Genomic DNA, 18,870 nt, shown 5'->3' with positions numbered 1-18,870 from the left:
AATAACTTGTTCAAAATGGGCTTTATTTGAATCAAAATATGTGACATAGAAATCTTAAGCTTTTTATTTGATGACTGAGGAACAAATATTTTCCTTTATTGTGTGCCTTAAAATTTTCACAATTACATAATAATTATTCTATGCAACGGTGACTCTTCTCAAACGATCATCCAATCGAGTTAAGTCCAATCATTTACAGAAAGGCTTAAGGTTTTGCCAGTAATTTGCTTTTGCACCTGTAGTTCTTTTATACTTAAATGATCATAACTAAAATTCTACCAAACATAATTAAATCCTCAAGGGTTCCTTTAAACGAAGGTTTTCCGAAACTGTAAATCTTAGAAAATCTCCGCGAATGGTTCTGTGCTGTGATATAATCCGCCTACAAACCAATTATAATCCTCCCAAAGGTGTCTTGGCTAAAATAGAAACCCATAGCAAATGTTTCATTTTATTTATAAGCATTCTGTAAAGTATTTCATTAACAGAAATTTTAAATTAAAAAAATGTGATAAAGTAATTTGATATCTGAAATGTATTTATTTTTTCACATTGCTTTGCTTATTTTTTTATGATCAAATAACAGTAGATTCTAAAAATCTCACATTTTCGAAAATATTTTATGCTATTAAGGACTCGCGCAAATAATTCAAAATGTATCCCATCTGTTATAATACTCCAAGTGTGTCTAGGCTGAAATGGAAAATCACTATAACTTTCTGTTTTATTTCAAAACTTTGTAAAATTGTGTATTATTAACAGGAAATTCAAGTGAAAAATTTAATTGAACCCTTTAGCGTCCTCTATACGGGGAGTTTAGAAATATATCACACTCCTACCATTCACAAATAGAATTTGAAAAATTCGAAGATCTATTTGAAAAGCCAAAAACGGGGCATTCATACGGGGTGATTTTGATCCAAAATTTTTGCATATCTTCCGGCGTACCAAATCTCCATCTTCGAAAGTTCCGTTTGGATCGGTGCATTTTTGCCTATCTTTTAGCGCTTAAAATCTCCCTCTTCGAAAGCTCCATTTATTTATGTTCGAATATTTTGATATTTAAAACGGTTTTAAATAATTTCTTTTTGTTTTTCAAGAGATGTTTCTCTCGTGAACTATTTTCAAAATTATCAAGACTCGAAAAGCTGGTGAAATAGGGACACGGTATCGATCACTCTTCTGAATGTATCGTTAATCTTCATAAGAATATGGTCGCTTGTGTACTGTGTAGTTATGGAATTTGTCAGCTGAAAAGTAATATTCAACTAATTTCTAGGAACTTAGAGACCCTTACGTATATGAATAAAGTTGATTTATAAAATAAATAAAAATGTACGATATTTTCTTAATTTAGCAACAATATTGGCATAAAATCCTGCGCTAGAACGGTTTTGATATAGATTAAGTGTTCGTCACCAGACTTAAATATTAACTTTAGATAGATAGATAGATTTATTTCGAAACGTTTCGAAATAAAATAGAAAGCCTTCCAGACTATTTATTTTAGTTAGAGCACACTTGGAGAATTTATAACAAAGGGTGGAGAAAATTTATCTCAGGAATGTACCACTAGGGGAGATTTCCCGAGACTCACTGGTGCATAGCACAGTAGGGTTCATTTCGAAATCCCCCCGTATAGAAGACGCCAAAGAGGATATTAGGGCATTAAATCAAAATGAAGCCGTATAACTAAATAATTCATCATTCACTTAAAAACAAACACTGCGATACGAGATATTTTACGAAAGAAAGAAATATAAATTTCGAAAAAACAAAAAAAAATGCAGATTTTATATCGTTTGAAAATGTCAGAATATTTGAAAATACCCGGAGCTTTAGAAAAAGGAATTTTTGTGCGCCGAAACAGGTAAGATTGCATCGGGCTAAAGCTCAGAGGTGGACTTTTATCTCGAAATGGAGGTTTCGAATCAAAATCCTCCGGTTTTTATGCTCTTTTTGATGCTAATTAAAAATGCAGAAATGATAGAATTATATTCAAAAGAATTATAAGCAATATCTTTTGGTTAGAGAAAGTTTACTAAATATTTTTTCCGAAATTTCCTACAACGTTATTGTAAAACCTTTAGGTAAGGCAAGTTTAATATACAGGATGTTTCCTATTTTCTCTTCATTTTCACGTAATTATCATCAGCTATATCGGTTAATCACTTTTTTAGACGACTTCCTATTTTAGTCGAGACACAGCTGGGAATATTCCAACAGAGGCAATGGAGTTGTTATCTCAGAAATGAACCTAAATTAAAACATTAAAAATTACCTCGCAAAAACAAATTACTTTACAAATATTTTTTTGTAAATGCTCAATTCCAAAAAAAAATAGAATGAGACTTGGTTTAAGAATTGAAGTACGTTGCATAGATATATTTTTATAAATATTTTCTTAAGTTGAGTATAGAACACAGGGACATTAAAAAATTGGGAACGATATCAGGAGATGTTGGAACTTGTGCCAAATATCTGGATTTCCTTTCATTGCATCTACAGAACGTGGCAAATTGACAATAGGAAGGTTCTTTTGATTTATGTGTGCTAGGCTTTCTCGCTTGCAAGAAGACCTAGTCCCATACAATTTCAAATCAACTGCCACGTTCGGTTGCTCTGCAATGCTTTCCGGCTGCAGAAAACTTCCAGACAATCATGAAATATCTTACGAAAATATGTTTGTCATACTGGAAAGATTTCAGCACGATCCAAACTCATCCATCCACTTCTCGAAACGTGCTACATCGCTCACAGACACGGATTTGCGCGTCCTTGCCATGGCATCACGGAAATCCTGGGTTGTGATGGGCTGATCAACCTCTTCCCGTCGGATTTGGCGAATCTGACTTGGAGAACAGCCCGTAATCTTGCGTCGGATGGTCATCATTGCAGCATCACGACAGATATTGCTAATGTCTGACCCAGTGAATCCCTTCAGTTGATCAGAAATGGCATTAGTATCCAAATTCCCTGAAACATTGACTCCCTTAAGGCAGAGCTTGAGAAGAGCTGAGCGAGTCTCCTCATTGGGCAATCCGATGAAAATGCGCTTCTCGAAGCGCCTTCGGAATGCCTCATCAATGTCCCAGGGATGATTTGTAGCTGCCAGAACCATGATTATCTTCTCGTCGTTGCTGGAGGCATTGAGACCATCCATCTGAATGAGAAGTTCCGCCTTGAACCGACGACTGGCCTCGTGTTCCGAGTCATTGCCCCTGGCAGCACACAGAGAATCAATCTCATCGATGAAGATTGTGCTGGGAGCATGGAAACGAGCCATCTCAAACAAGAGTCTCACCATCTTCTCACTCTCTCCACGATACTTGGATGTTAAGGTACTAGAAGAGACATTGAAGAAAGTTGTGCCACATTCCGTGGCCACTGCTTTGGCCAGCATTGTCTTTCCCGTTCCCGGTGGACCAACCATCAGAATTCCCTGCAATTGGCACTTCTCAGTGCTTGGCTAGGAAGAGGAAAGAACTTCTACAACTACAAAAACTCACCCTCCATGGACGACGGATACCCTTAAAAAAGTCCGGCATGAGAACAGGAAGGACAACAGCCTCCTGGAGGATTGTCTTAGCCTCATTCAATCCTGCCACATCACTCCACTGAACATTCGGATTGCGCTGCAGGATATCCTTCTCAAGTGTGTCAACTAAATGATTTTCATACCTAAAAGGATTAAAAGATAATAAATGAAAAACAATTTAAAAATTGTTGTGAAACTCATGAAAAATTATACTTTCAAATTTTAAACATTTATGAGTTTCAGGATTATGCAGACATTTTTTGAGATTGCTTTTGAATGTTATCGTCTTTTCACGAAATTAATTATAAGGTAAAGTACCCTCGAGTCGACCGTTGGGCCAATTTCTGACTGTTTGATGGTAAATTTCTATGAAATTGTCACTGATTCGTATTTATTTATGGAATAATTGACCTATTAATGTTAGATCATATGCCAAATATTAGTGCAAATATAAATAAATTGAATAATAACTCTACCGGTCGAATTGAGGAACCGGTCGACTTGAGGGCACTTTACCTTAACTGGTTCATAAATTGTCTCAAAAGTAATTAAATAAAATTGAAACGAGAAAAAAATCCAATACAAAAATTCTATCGAAAAATGGACTTTTTGAGGGGGTCATCAAAAACTGAAAGTCGATATCTCAAATCGTTTGGATCATAGGCAGACAAAAATTAATTTTTCGCAGCCAGGATTTAAGAAAGAGAGTGACAAATAAATTGGAAATCGTGTTAGTTTGTATATTTTAATTAGTAATCCCTAAAAAAAACGTTTTTCAAACGAAAAGAACAAGACTTTTCTCGAAAAAACGCAAAAATCCAATTTTAATCCAATATATATGAACTTAAGCTTATTAAAAAACTATTTTGGAAAAAAATAGATTTAGGGACTGTTCGTTTAAGGAAGAATAATCTTCTCTTTTGATCTACTTCAACACCGATTTTGATGATTTTAAGTTTAGACAGAGGTACAAAACGCGTTCCAGTGTGAGAACGTTTTTGTGTGCAGCTTGTGATTTAGGTACCTTATACGGGCTTCAGACCTAAGGCTATCTGGCTTAACTCCTCTAATTCCTCATCAAGCATGATTTTTTAGGAAATAGTTGTTTAGAATTGAATATTAAGGACAAATGATTCATTACATTTCGAAAAATCAATAAAATTGCTTGTTATTAAGATTTTCGGGAACTGGGCTAAACCTCTGGTCTGAAGCCGGCATTAGGAAGAAATTACATTAAGCTTGAGAACAATTTCCCTAAGGCCGGCTTCAGACCTAAGGTTTAGCCCAGTTCTCGATAGTCCCGAAATTCAAAATAGCAACCAATTTAATTGGTTTTCCAAAATTTAATGGATCACTTGCCCATGTTGACCAATCTTAAATGATAATTTTCTAAAAACTCTTGATTAAGAAGAAATTAGAGAAGTTAAGCCATATGGCTAAGCCTTAGGTCTGAAGCCCGTATAAAGAAACGTTCTTCGACCAAAAACACTTAAAACGTTGCGTGTTGGACAGAGCTACGGCTTAAGCCGATAGACCGCTCGACGTAATTTAATCAAAAAGGACAGATAATCCTAACCGGCTTATGTAGGTGAGATTCTTAACGTGAGCTAACTCGGAGTGCATGCAAATTCGATTTGGAGCTGAAGTTGGGAGACGCCATTCAGTTATCTTGAATCAAATTCGTGAAATTATACAAATTTTGTATTTAAACCAAAATATCAAGAATTTGGATGAACTGACAGAAAAGTGTTATATGGGTGAAATGTAGACCAGAATGTACTCTATAATTTTCCCATAGAACATGATCTCATCGATTACTGAGAAGTCAAGATAATCGAGGTTTTTTGTTTCTTAACTCGTCTTTTCATCCAGAGTGCCCCAAGTAGTTATTCGTTGAACTTCAACTACATCAAAGAATTGTTGTATTTTGTGGGACTTTCCATTTAAAACCCTATTTTAAGTGTCTTGGTCGAGTAGAGGCAGTCAAATTGGCATCTGAGTGGTTTCAAAGCGTTATTATGGGAAAAATCAATTTTTTCACACTTAAACGGCAAAATCGGAGTGATAGCGTAGTCTGAGTGGAAAATGATGTATGAACGAAATGTAGAGACAAATGTGCTCTACAATTATGTTGAAGTAATCATCAAAATCGGTTCAGCGACAGTCGAGATAATTGAGGTTATGTGATATTGAAAATGGTTTTTCGACTGTGGCGCCCCTGGTGTTGGTCCCACGAAGTTCAAATATTCTAGAAAGTTGTAGCATTTGGTGAGATCTTTCGTTTAAGCCCTCATTCATCAAAATCGGTCACATAAAACCGGAGATATGATTTTTTGAATTTTGTGAACTTTGACCCCTCATATCTCCGGTTCTGTTTTAACCACAGCGCACATACGCACCATTTTGGAAACGTCCTAGACTGGACTACAACATACTAAAATTTCATTAACTTGCACAATGCCGTTTTTGAGAAAAGTGACTTTGAATTTCGATGAATTTTGACGCTATCACAGCGCCACCTGTGGTGACTTTTTGAACTTCCATCTGAAAGTGCTCATTGAGACGAAACCAAAAAGGTAAAATTTAGGCCGCTATGTTAATTAGAACCGGAGATAGAGGCCGGTCAATGTTCGAACTTTGACCCCTTATAGCTCGGGTCAGGGGTTTTAGATCGACTTAAGGTTTTTTTTTGTTTGATAGGTATAATCAACGGCTACAACATACTAAAATTTCAGCCCAATGCACAATGGAATTTTTGAGTTATTTAACTTATAAGATTTAAAAATTTTCTTTTTAATAATAGCGACCCTAGCGGTGGTTTTATGAACTTGCGATGTTAGAAGGGGAAGTGGCATTTCACGAGAGCTTTCCAAAAAGCCCTCACTTTTTAAATTCTGACAATTAGAACCGGAGTTATGGCCATTTTATGAAATTTTTTTGGACCCTTATAGCTCGGGTCAGGGGGGTCGGGGGACCTTAAGTTTGGTATTGATGGAAAGCCCTAAGGCCCAGCTATAACATTCTAAAATTTGAGCCCGCTCAATGCCATAGGGGCGGAGCTATTGAGAAAACAAAAAAGGGGGTATTCAAAATGGCGGAAGGAGGGGTGGGGGGTGGGGGGTCAATGCACCAAGTTGCAATTTTCACCCGATATATAACCTTTGCCGAAAACCGCAAGTCGATATCTTTTTTAGTTTAGGAGCTATTAAGCTCCAAAGAGCGGCCGGCCGGCCGGGAACGTAAATTAGCCACATATATATTCGTGATCAGGAAGTGCTGAAACACGTTTTGGCCAAGTTTGAGCTCGATCGGACGACATGAAATTTTGTTAGGATTATAGTAGGTGAGATTGTTAAGAATCTCACCTAATAATGATTGATTAGGTTACATTCCCTTCAATTTTCCACTAAGCCGTCTCTCACCTTAAGCCGTAAGTCTGTCTAGAATCCGATTTTGATGATTTTGAGTGAATCGGATGGGATCGGGAATCTTCGTTTTTTCCTTTTTGTTTTTTACTCCTTTCTTTTTCCCAGTTTGTCTTTAGAATCTTTGTCTTCGGTAATCTTTGTTTTTGGATACTTTGACTTTGTCTTTGGAAATTTTGTCTTTCATACATATAAAAGACAAGTTTCCAAAAAACAAAGATTATCGAAGACAAAGATTCCAAAGATAATCTGGAAAAAAACAAAATGAATAAAACGAAAATTCCGCAAACCGGATCGGATAGCTCATAAACTTCTTCTTTCAAAGGATTTTCCTTTGAAAATTCCCTTGGTAGTTTTCTACAAATTTTCAGTTTAAAATTCACCATTAATCCATTTGCACATCGTTTTTAATGATCTTAAATTATTTGTAAAGACAAAAAGAGAAATATTTGTAAGCCCAATCGAATCAAAATTTTGGAAACTTTATGATAAAGAAAAATATTCTTATTTGATTAAAAACCTTATTTAAACCTAATCTTGATGAGCCTGGTGGGTTTTGTGAGCTGAAAGGTTGCTAAAGACCCCAAAAAGACTTTTGCTTGAAAAAAATGCCAGGAAATTTATCAAAAATTCCATTAGAAATGCTCCCTTTAAAAGCCTCAAAAGCTTTTTGTAAAGTTTCTTTTCCAAATCGCCAATAATTCAGTGCAATAGGGAGAAGTAGGGCACCTTTGAATTTGGCATTTTTCACCTATTTTTAAATGTGGAGCTCAGAGCGAAAATGGCTAATATCCTATGCTTTAGCCATAGAGCGTTGCTAAATCCAGGGGGGTGACATTATCTCTGAAAAATGCGACCGGTTTTAGTGTAATTTTTTCCCTGTTTTCGTACACATTTCACGAGATATCTCCAAAACTACGTAGGTTACCAATTTGGGGTTTTCGGTTGCCTCTTCGTTATTAAATTGGCTTTCATTTTGTATTAGTATTTTTTGCTAATTCATTTTACAATGACAGAAAACAGCTAATAAACTCGAAGGTTTTTTCGGCGCGCTAGAAACATATGGGAAACATAGGAAATGTCATGCCCCTGGCTAAATCAGTGCACCAACTGGATGTTTTGTCAAAAGGAGATTAATTTTATTCGTTAATATTTGTGAATTCCTACTAGGTACTTGCAAAATGTTCGTAAATCGTATAACTCACAGAGAAGTTAGTAAAAGTTTGTACTTTTTTCACAAACATTGTTTGCAACATTATTACTTTACAAGCGTTTTTTGTTCTTTTACAAACATTTTGGAGAATGGAGAAAAACCAGATTCTTTTAATTTGAAAGAGGAATATCCTTCTGACGAATACCTGACGAATTGAGAGCATAAAGTTTCCCGTTAGACTCCAAAAGAAAGATGATTTAGCAACCTTTTGTCATTTTTCATATAAAGTAGACCTCCTTTTGACAAGACAATTTTTTTTTCGAGTAGATAACATTTAAAAAAAAATCTAGTTAAGGGCCTAACGGCGTTATCATACTTGCACATTAAAAATTTAATGTGATTCACATTAATTGTCGCTTTTGAGCGTCCAAATATGTTATTTGTGTCTTTGAGTCACTTAATATTTGGGGTTTTTCTATTTATTGATAAAGAAGTGGACTTGGGCTGCAAAAATAAGTTTAAATTTACCTAAAGCATAAATATTTTTCACATTAAAATATTAAAGAGAAAATCGCATTAATTTTTCGCATTAATGCTATAAATCAATTTATATCAAATTTTGCGGGCCAAGTCCACCTTTTTATCAACAAATAGATCAAATTTTGAATATAAAATGATTCAAACACACAAATTACACATTTGGACTCTCACCAGCGACAATTAATGTGAATCATATTAAAATTTTAATGTGCAAGTGTGATAACACCAGGGGGGTGACATTAGCTCTGAAAAATGCGACCGGTTTTAGTATATTTTTTTCCCTGTTTTCGTACATAGTTCACAAGATATCTTCAAAACTACGTAGGTTTCCAATTTAGGGTTTTCGGTTGCATCTTCGTTATTAAATTGGCTTTTATTTTGTATTAGTATTTTTTGCTAATTCATTCTACAATGACAGAAAACAGCTAATAAACTCAAAAGTTTTTTTCAGCTCGCTAGAAACATATGAGAAACATAGGAAATGTCATGCCCTTGGATAACACAGTAATGGTCTGCAATCCTTCTAACATAAAAACATACCCCACAGCGTTGAAGTGCTTGTTCTTTGTGGCACTTTTGGGTGAATTGGTGTGCGTTGAATGAGGATTATCTTCAATTGAAGTAACTTCCTGATCATCCGATGCTCCAGCCTCCTCCGAGCTGGATTTCTTGGGTTTCTCCTTGGCCGCTTTTAGCTTCCTGGCACGCATCCTTTCCACTGATCTACTTTTGCGAATGGACGAGGACATCTTGCTGCTACGGCCACGCTTTTCAGTTGCATGGTAAGTTGGATGACCAAGATTGTGATTGATTGAGGGCAGTGTAGGTTGAAGTTCAGGATCTCGACGTCTCAGAGATGAAATCCAGCGGGAATCCGTTGGATTAGGTGGTGAGAGTGTTGAGGAATTTGTGCGTAGCATCGGATGCACTTCCGCCACATGTTGACGGCTATTTTCTGCAGACGCGGAAGTTAACACAAAAAAAAGCACTCAATCATCGTGTTTTTCAAACAGAGTCATTCACCCCAAAGTACCCTCGCACATGGAACAGAGGAACCTCATTGAACTTGAGGTGAACTCACCTTCCAATCAATCGGGGGAGGAGTTGGACAGGAAGTTATATGGGGGTACGGTACGATAGAAATTTCGTCAATTCACGAGTCAATAGCATTAGACAATCAATTGCTCCACTTTCTGGATTTAGACCCGTCTGCAAGGTATTTCTTTTTCGTGGGTAGACTCTCTCTGTTTTCACTCTCAGTCATACACACACATGTGTGCGTTGTAGCCACCCACAATGTAGCTTCCGGAACACCGATTAGGGGCAGTATATACTTATGAAATAATTCAGCCAGGTGGTTTGAGTCACGCGAGTCGCGACAAGCTATTAAATCGCCCCAAGTGGTTGGGGAAAACTGCCCCAAAAATTCGAATGTATTTCCATCCCCTTTTTGGTCACAAGTATTGGGTATGAGGGTGGGAATTTCCTGACCTCAATTCTTAACACTTTTCCCCCATGCAAAGTACCAAAGTACTTCAACCCCAACTCACCCTGACTGCCTAGTTTCCCGCCTGAATAGTTCACTTTCCCATAGGGCCCGGGATTGTGGGGCAGATTTGAGGCTGATGCTGTGATTGGGGTCTTCTTCAGTCCACCTCCCTCACCAGAACCCCTTGACACGACATTCGGACGATGCGTGGCCGTGATCTTGGTGAAAGCGAATGGTCCAAAGTTGTCCAGTATCAGGGAGTCCATCATGCGGGCCATTTGCTGGAAGCTCGACGGTGTCTGGCCATTGGATGCCAGGTGAGGGATCTGGGGCTGAGGTGGAGGAGGAGGAGGTGTTGGTTGACTGAAATTGAAGAAAAACAACATGAGAAAAAAAATGGTAAGTCGTGACATGAATTTCTTGTATGTAAATTTAACGACTCTGGTCACTTTCTACCCTACCAACATATTTATAGCCCAAGCTCTTTTTCTTCAGGGGTTCTCTGATTTTCCTTTTTTTTACCGCAAAACCATGTGTACTCTCCATTAGGAACATTAATGGAAAAATTGAGGTAATTCTGAGGGGTTTATTGGAACAAAATTGGGCACTCAATGAGTCAAGTGGTAGAGCACTCGCTCTGTGATGCAAGTGTCCCGTGTTCGAATCCCCTTTAGGTCACCAGGAATATTTCTGGCGTTAAAGGTGTTCGAATTGCATCCAGTGAGCTTCACTGCACTTGATTCCACGGGCATGGGACTGACAACCTCATCCCGTACAAGAAAAAATAATAATGCATTTCTAGAAATCCCCTTGCGGGAAGGCCTAGTTCCTTCATGGAATGTTGTGCCAGCATTATTAATATTATATAAAATACTTTGAGAACTTTGAGTTTCATTAACAATTTTAAGGCTTTGATTCTTCAAAAAATGGTCTAAATCACGATTTATAAATTTTAAACTTACACTTTGAAAAATTTAGTCCCAACTACCTCATATACAGTTGTGGAAACTATAAAATATAATAAACACAGACCCATCCATATATTTAGGTAGGGTAACTAAATGAAATAGTTGACTAAGCATCTTTTTCATTTAGTTATCATAACTAAATTAAATTAGTACGGGTACTACAACATATTAGTTCCAATGGTTGATACCCATCTTATTGGCTGTAATAACTATATCATATTAGTTGTGGTTACTATATAGCTCGAAAAAGCTTCAACACATAATTAACAAAAATACTCTTTACTATTCAAAAAGTTGTCAGAACTTTATGAAAATACAGGTCCATTTATTTGCATTAGTTGTGAGAACTAAAGGAAGTGACCAATATTAGTTGTGATATCGATTTCATTTATTTAACACAAGCAAATATAATTGTATGAAACCACTATAAAATAATTGCTGTAACTTATCTACGTAAATATTGCCTGTTATATTATAACAGCGTAAATATTGTGATAATAAAAAATCAGAAAAAAGAGAATTAATTCAGAATTAAGAGTGTTCAAGAAACAAATTAATTGCTAGATTTGATAATAATCACCCGGTCAACTAATTTTCATTAGTAATGATGTCTAAACTTTTCTAAGAGTGTAATTTTATCGATTCATAATCAGTTGGAATCGATTAGAACAAGATTAAGATTTTTCAGAATTCCAAGGCCTTTCCAACAAACCCAAACATCCCATAATCAGTTAAAAAATCAGCTTCTTAGAGTCTTTTTAACATTTGACCTTGAAAAACTGGTGTTAAGAATAATTCAAGGGCAATTTCGTATATTCCAGCGACCACCAAATGGAAAATTTTCCTACCTACAAAAATGGAGCTAAATCTTGCTTTTAAAATAAAAAAAAGTCGATGATACTTCTGTATTATATTTTATTTTTTTATTAAATTTAATGATTAAAAATTAAAGTAGATAATTTATAAAAATATTTATTTTTTATTTTTTATAAAATAAATTATTCTTGCGCATTTTTTATTGAATAAAATGATTTTTTGTGATATACAAATGATTTTGCCCAAATGGTAATTCATTTCTGGGAGCTAGAACCAATCTAAGAAACATAGAGAACCTATGGGGAAATCAGTAAACTCATGGGGAACCCAGGGAACTCATAGGGAACCCAGAGAATCCAGGGTATCCAGGAAGCACATGAGGAACCCAGGAAATTCATGGGGAGCCCAAGAATCCATACATTTTTTCTGGAAACCCATACATTTTGTCAAGGACATCACGGGAACCTACAGGAAACGTAGGGAAAACTCAAATTTTTTTTTACGGAACCCAGGGAACCAAAACATTTTTTTAAGAACCCGGGGAACCCATATATTTTTTAGGGAACCCCGGAGATCTCTGGGAACCCATGCATCATTTCGGGAACCGGGAACTCGAACCACTGTGATTGCTTATGCACTGGTAAAAATGAATGGATCACCAGGGATCATTTCAAAAGAATCATGGCCTAAAAGGTTCATTTGCATCAAATCACTTGAATTGAATTGATTCTTCTTTAATGAATCACTTCAGTGATCCAAGTAAAGGATCACATTCAATGATATATTAAGAGGTTCCTCGAATTGATCATTTCAGAAAGATCGATGTTCAGGAATATTTTTCTGCCAACTAATAAAAGGGAAACAGCGAAAATGAGTGTATTTAGGTTTAATAGGAATATATAGTAAGGTAGAATGTGACATTTTTGAGATAACTATTTTCAATCTTCAGGATATTACGCCAAAAAATATCGAAAATATAGGATACATTCAAATGGATCAAATTTGAACATTTCAATTGGATCACAATTGCGATTATTTTCCATGAATTTTCTTACTAAATAAAACCATTAAAACAGTAAAAAATGTGTTTACTGTATTTACTCACATAAGGGGAACGTGTCTAAACTAATAAATTGATAGCTTTAAAAGTTTACCGTGATATTTCAGCGATTAAAAATTTGGTACGATATGTCAGAAGTGATACATTTGAATGGATTACTTGGATAATCACGCCACTTCTAGTGATGTCAGTGACAGTCACTGAGACTCGCTGAGCGCATAAATAAACGGAGTGCTCTTGTCGTGGAATTTGTGTCCTTTTAGATATTCAGTGGCATTTTTCTACAAATTATAATATTATAGCTAAAAAAGGATTAAGTTTGGAGACTTGTGAAAACGTGAAAAATTTCGCAAAAGTGAGTAAAAAAAGTGAAAAATTAAAATAATCTAGGGTCGGAGGAACGTCTGTTCGACAGGGAACCCCTATTGACACTTTTGTCAAAATGTTGAAAATTATTTAATGTATCTAGTAAAGTATAAGTAATATAACGTTTTTTCTGTAATATACCTTTTACTATAAACAGAAATGTTCAAATTTCATATCCCAAATGGTACAGAGTAGGGTGTCAATAGGTGCTGACACGAGTTCTTAAAGTGTCAATAGACGTTCCTTTCACCCTACAGTTGTACGGATTTGTACAATTCTAAGTAATTTTGTCGGTGTTCCGCCCCCGGAAAGAGATCTCTTGAAAGAGCGAACTTTCTATTGATCAAATAGTGAAAAAAAATCCTTAGATTTTCGTGTAAAATGTGTTTTTTGCTCTACATTCTCGCTTCGGAACATTTAGTAGCGCATAATCTGGAAATATTTCATAGTTTTTCTTTTTTTTCAGGGATTACAGACGAATGTATTGCGTTCTAAATCTATAAAAAACAAAGAGAATGTACAGAATATCGGTTAAAAAAATCTTTTGAAAAATTATTATAATTTCCAGAATTTCTATTTAAACTAAAAATATACGTCAATTTGAATTAAAATTCATAAATAATTGAAATTTTCCAAATAAACTAAAAGTATCAGTAAATTAATATTTAATAAAAAATATCTCTTGTCAAAAATGTATTTACAGAAATTTATGTAATAACTGTAAAATGTAAAAAAAAATAAAAATAAAAAATTCATTTGCAAGACAATAATAATATGTTAATAATATGTAATAATAATATGTAAAAGATTAAAAAGTCATCAGTCAAATCATTAAAAAGTCAAAAGTTTGATCTATTTCTAGTGAGTATCACTCACTGATCCATTGAAAAGCTCCTCAAAGTGAACCATTCAAAGTATCAAAATTTGCTTCTTTTGCATGTAGATCAAAATGATCTTTCAAAAAGGATCGAAATAAAACATTTGAAATGATGGATCATATTTGATTCACCAAAAGGATCGCGAATAGATCAATATGATTCACCTTTTTTTTTACCAATGTGGAGTTAACCCTTGCTTTTACATAAAGTTCTTTTAAAACTTCAAACTAATTAAAATAATGAAAAATCATTAATCGTTCCAAAACAAAAATATTAATTTTTAACAAAATAATTTCTTCAATTTTCCGAATTTGAGCTAATGAAACCTTACCACTAGAAGACTCAGAAACCTTTTTTTCTCCATCACAATTGACCTTTAAATTTATGTATAGAATTTTTTATTGGCATTTCATTGCAATCCCACTCCTAATTATTTCGTAACCCATATCTTAATCTATATGTCTCATAATATATTCATTAAAGTTAATGGTAATTTTTTCCTTGAAAATAACCATTAACCTGGGACAAGAATTTCTCCGATGCGGAGCCCCTCAGGTGTTTTGGCGCGCTAATAATTTCCCAAAAGTAGACAAACCGAAGAGGCGCTTTGGTGGGTGGGGGCTTGATGGGGGGGGGGGTGAAGAAATCCTGGAAAAGCGAGGCTATTCCTGACCACTTGAAATGGGGAGACTTTCCGCCAGGTGTACAGTGGACGCTTTCGCGTCGAATCGATTGTTTTCTACCGGACATTACCCTCTCCTCGTGGACTAAAGGCGAATGTTGTGAAAATGGATTGCGTCTTCCAGGGGGGTGGATTGGGCGGTAGATTCTAATCGCGAAATCCTTGGGTTTGGGAAAGCGTGGAGGTAATTGTTGTATGATGATTTACCACTGATGGAGATTCCAGAGCGAATGATACGGTGTATGACGAAAAGATTGAACAATCGGCACTGATACTTCATATTCCACATGAACATCTGACCTCTCCAAAGAGGGATTCGAATTGGACACGTTTCTCATCATTGTGCTGATCACAAACTAATCACGCAATAAGATAATGAATAACACTTTTCAGTAATACAAAAACAAAATCACATGGAATCTCTCTACAGACGTTCTCCCTTTTTGAGCTCTTACTCCAGCGACTTCTTGACCATAACTGAACTTCCTTAAGGCACTAACTGGTGACCGATGGGCATTCTTTTCCTCTCTCACTCACTCACTTTTCCTGCTACCCTTTTCTGTGGAGTCGCCGTAGACGAAAAATCGATTAAAAGCATACCAAAAAAGTAATATGAAGGTGTATGTTAAAAGAGTCTTCTAAATGTTAATTGACCAAAAAAAAAGCTGGCCAAAGTACCTCATTCCCAACCGCGGTATTTAAATGCTCAAACACAGTGGAAAAATCCCATTCCCCCAACCTCTCCCATCACATGAATAAATTTCAGTGATCTCATTAAGTGTCACTAGAAAAATTGAGGTCGAAATTTCCTCATGAAAAAGGCGCCAAATGAACAAATACAATTTTTTGAATGATCCAAAAGAAGGTCACAATCTTGCCAATAAATGCGAATTTGTACAAATATCTTATCTAGAACATGAGATCAAGTATAAAAGATCGAAATAAGTCACCAAAAGTTATCACATCAATACCACGGTTTCATCTGGAACCTGCAAAGTTAAGTGCAATGAAAAGTTTTTTAGTTCTTGTATTTCTTGTGACTCTCTATTCATTTGGGGATTCAGCGAGCTTATTTTACCGCAACCAATTTGCTAGGAGAGCCGACAGAGAGTACAACAATGGAGTAGGCCTTGGAAGTAAACCTCATCCAGTTTTTGGAACAATCCCAGAGGCAGATAATGGTGGAGAAGTAGCCGATGAGGGAGATATTGAAGTAAGACGTTTTCCTGCATGGAGGCGACAAAGTGCAGATAAATCGGATTATTCAATTTCATCGGTATCTGATGAGAGTGACCAAGTAGATGATACAACCAATACTCCACAGGAATCACCAGATCCTGCTCCCGAACCCGCTCCTGAACCACAACCTGAGGAGCCTGTTCCTGAACCTCAACCGGAGGAACCTGCTCCTGAACCTCAACCAGAAGAGCCTGCTCCTGAACCTCAACCAGAAGAGCCTGCTCCTGAACCTCAACCGGAAGAGCCTGCACCTGAATCACCCGAAAGCCCATATGTATATCCAGAACCAGAAGAGCCTGCACCTGAACCCCAACCAGAAGAGCCAGCTCCTGAACCCCAACCAGAAGAGCCAGCTCCTGAACCCCAACCAGAAGAGCCTGCTCCTGAACCCCAACCAGAAGAGCCAGCTCCTGAACCCCAACCAGAAGAGCCAGCTCCTGAACCTCATCCAGAAGAGCCTGCACCCGAACCTCAACCGGAGGAACCTGCTCCTGAACCCCAACCAGAGGAACCTGCTCCTGAACCTCAACCGGAGGAACCAGCACCTGAGTCACCTGAAGGACCATATGTAAAACCACAACCGGAGGAACCTGCTCCTGAACCTCAACCGGAGGAGCCTGCTCCTGAACCACAACCGGAGGAGCCTGCTCCTGAACCCCAACCAGAAGAACCTGCACCTGAACCTCAACCGGAGGAACCTGCACCCGAACCTCAACCAGAGGAACCTGCTCCTGAACCTCAACCGGAGGAACCTGCACCCGAACCTCAACCAGAGGAACCTGCTCCTGAACCACAACCAGAGGAGCCTGCTCCTGAACCTCATCCAGAAGAGCCTGCACCCGAACCTCAACCGGAGGAACCTGCTCCTGAACCCCAACCAGAGGAACCTGCTCCTGAACCCGAACCAGAAGAGCCAGCACCTGAACCGCAACCGGAAGAACCTGCACCCGAACCTCAACCGGAGGAACCTGCTCCTGAACCACAACCAGAAGAGCCTGCTCCTGAACCTCAACCGGAAGAACCTGCACCCGAACCTCAACCGGAGGAACCTGCTCCTGAACCACAACCGGAGGAACCTGCACCCGAACCTCAACCAGAGGAACCTGCTCCTGAACCTCAACCAGAAGAACCTGCACCTGAACCTCAACCGGAGGAACCTGCTCCTGAACCTCAACCAGAAGAACCAGCACCTGAGTCACCTGAAGGACCATATGTACATCCACAACCAGAAGAACCTGCTCCTGAACCCGAACCAGAAGAGCCAGCACCTGAACCTCAACCGGAGGAACCTGCACCCGAACCTCAACCAGAGGAACCTGCTCCTGAACCTCAACCGGAGGAACCTGCACCCGAACCTCAACCAGAGGAACCTGCTCCTGAACCTCAACCAGAGGAACCTGCCCCTGAACCGCAACCGGAAGAACCTGCACCTGAACCTCAACCGGAGGAACCTGCACCCGAACCTCAACCGGAGGAACCTGCTCCTGAACCTCAACCGGAGGAACCTGCTCCTGAACCTCAACCGGAGGAACCAGCACCTGAGTCACCTGAAGGACCATATGTAAAACCACAACCGGAGGAACCTGCTCCTGAACCCGAACCAGAAGAGCCTGCACCCGAACCGCAACCGGAAGAACCTGCACCCGAACCTCAACCGGAGGAACCTGCTCCTGAACCACAACCAGAAGAGCCTGCTCCTGAACCTCAACCGGAAGAACCTGCACCCGAACCTCAACCGGAGGAACCTGCTCCTGAACCTCAACCAGAAGAACCAGCACCTGAGTCACCTGAAGGGCCATATGTACATCCACAACCAGAAGAACCTGCTCCTGAACCCGAACCAGAAGAGCCTGCACCTGAACCTCAACCAGAAGAGCCTTCTCCTGAACCTCAACCGGAGGAACCTGCCCCTGAACCGCAACCTGAGGAGCCTGCTCCTGAACCCCAACCAGAAGAGCCTGCTCCTGAACCCCAACCAGAAGAGCCTGCACCTGAATCACCCGAAGGCCCATATGTATATCCAGAACCAGATGAACCTGCTCCTGAACCTCAACCTGAGGAACCAATCCCCGAAGAACCCCAAGAAACTTATCCAATGCCTCATCCGCCCCAGGAGCCATAACCCTACCCAGATCAACCAGCTAGAACCTTGTGGAATCAACAGTAACTCTACTCCAATAGCATTATGTCCTTCTCAAGTACAACTTGAGTCAGAACTCACTTGTATTTAAAATTTTGTCAAAATTTGTAGTTTTTTTTAATTGAGGCTGTATCGAAACGAATCTTCCAGGATAAATTATATATATACTAATTTGGGAAGTCACTCAATTTTTTTATTTGTAATAATTTTATATGTCCATAAAAGTGACTGTCAAGGATGCTGAAGGATTTTCAGAAAGCAGACAAAGTGGGAGGAGGTAGTGGTTGTCTGGTGTGAATTACCTGAATTTAAGGCCATGGAAACAAGTCACGGAATCCACGTTGATTTTGGTCACACGCCTGTACGTTTCTTCTTCTCTAATTTTGGCACTGAACATATTTAAAGAGCAGAGATTTTGAAATTTTCACGGAAATCCCTATTGAGGAAAACTTGACATTTAGAGCAAAGAGAGGAAAATTACAGAGATGCTGATTGGGAAACATGCGCAATAAAAGACTGCTGAGTTTATGCTGTGAAGAGGCTGTATATTGTGGAATATTGAACATCTCAAGTATC

General features: G+C 38.1%; 2 protein-coding genes across 3 annotated transcripts; both read right to left on the bottom strand.

Annotated features, from left to right (window-relative positions):
- Positions 1–6: 6 nt before the first annotated feature.
- On the bottom strand, positions 7–18,763 carry LOC129803648 (katanin p60 ATPase-containing subunit A1). Of its 2 annotated transcripts, none has more exons than XM_055850361.1 (5): positions 18,597–18,763; positions 10,207–10,508; positions 9,197–9,611; positions 3,510–3,681; positions 7–3,442 (listed from the first exon to the last, which is right to left on the bottom strand). In XM_055850361.1, exons 1-5 carry the CDS (start codon positions 18,689–18,691, stop codon positions 2,705–2,707), a joined length of 1,722 nt encoding a protein of 573 aa, XP_055706336.1. In that variant the 5' UTR covers positions 18,692–18,763; the 3' UTR covers positions 7–2,704. The 2 variants fall into 2 exon arrangements, with proteins under 2 accessions (XP_055706336.1, XP_055706335.1); XM_055850360.1 differs by lacking the exon at positions 18,597–18,763 and adding an exon at positions 15,123–15,574.
- On the bottom strand, positions 15,874–18,477 carry LOC129803649 (probable serine/threonine-protein kinase kinX). The gene is made up of 3 exons (XM_055850362.1): positions 17,423–18,477; positions 16,832–16,966; positions 15,874–16,777 (listed from the first exon to the last, which is right to left on the bottom strand). The coding sequence occupies exons 1-3, from the start codon at positions 18,272–18,274 to the stop codon at positions 16,007–16,009; spliced, it is 1,758 nt and encodes a 585-aa protein (XP_055706337.1). The 5' UTR covers positions 18,275–18,477; the 3' UTR covers positions 15,874–16,006.
- Positions 18,764–18,870: the final 107 nt, after the last annotated feature.

Source organism: Phlebotomus papatasi, chromosome 2, assembly GCF_024763615.1.
Source record: "Phlebotomus papatasi isolate M1 chromosome 2, Ppap_2.1, whole genome shotgun sequence".
Taxonomy (NCBI): domain Eukaryota; kingdom Metazoa; phylum Arthropoda; class Insecta; order Diptera; family Psychodidae; genus Phlebotomus; species Phlebotomus papatasi.
Note: the sequence above shows the minus strand (reverse complement) of the source record. Positions and strands in the feature narration are given on the sequence as shown.

Bases quoted from the DNA above. Each gene is read 5' to 3' on its own strand.
- LOC129803648 (XM_055850360.1), bottom strand. From the start codon at position 15,256: ATGATGAGAAACGTGTCCAATTCGAATCCCTCTTTGGAGAGGTCAGAT. The intron at 10,509-15,122 runs GTAAATCATCAT...CTTCAATTTCAG, and splicing joins CTCTGGAATCTCCATCAGTG to TCAACCAACACCTCCTCCTC. The intron at 9,612-10,206 runs GTGAGTTGGGGT...CCGCGTCTGCAG, and splicing joins CGGGAAACTAGGCAGTCAGG to AAAATAGCCGTCAACATGTG.
- LOC129803649 (XM_055850362.1), bottom strand. From the start codon at position 18,274: ATGGCTCCTGGGGCGGATGAGGCATTGGATAAGTTTCTTGGGGTTCTT. The intron at 16,967-17,422 runs GTGCTGGCTCTT...GATGAGGTTCAG, and splicing joins TTCCTCCGGTTGAGGTTCAG to GAGCAGGCTCCTCTGGTTGT. The intron at 16,778-16,831 runs GTGCAGGTTCTT...GTTGTGGTTCAG, and splicing joins TTCCTCCGGTTGAGGTTCAG to GAGCAGGCTCCTCCGGTTGA.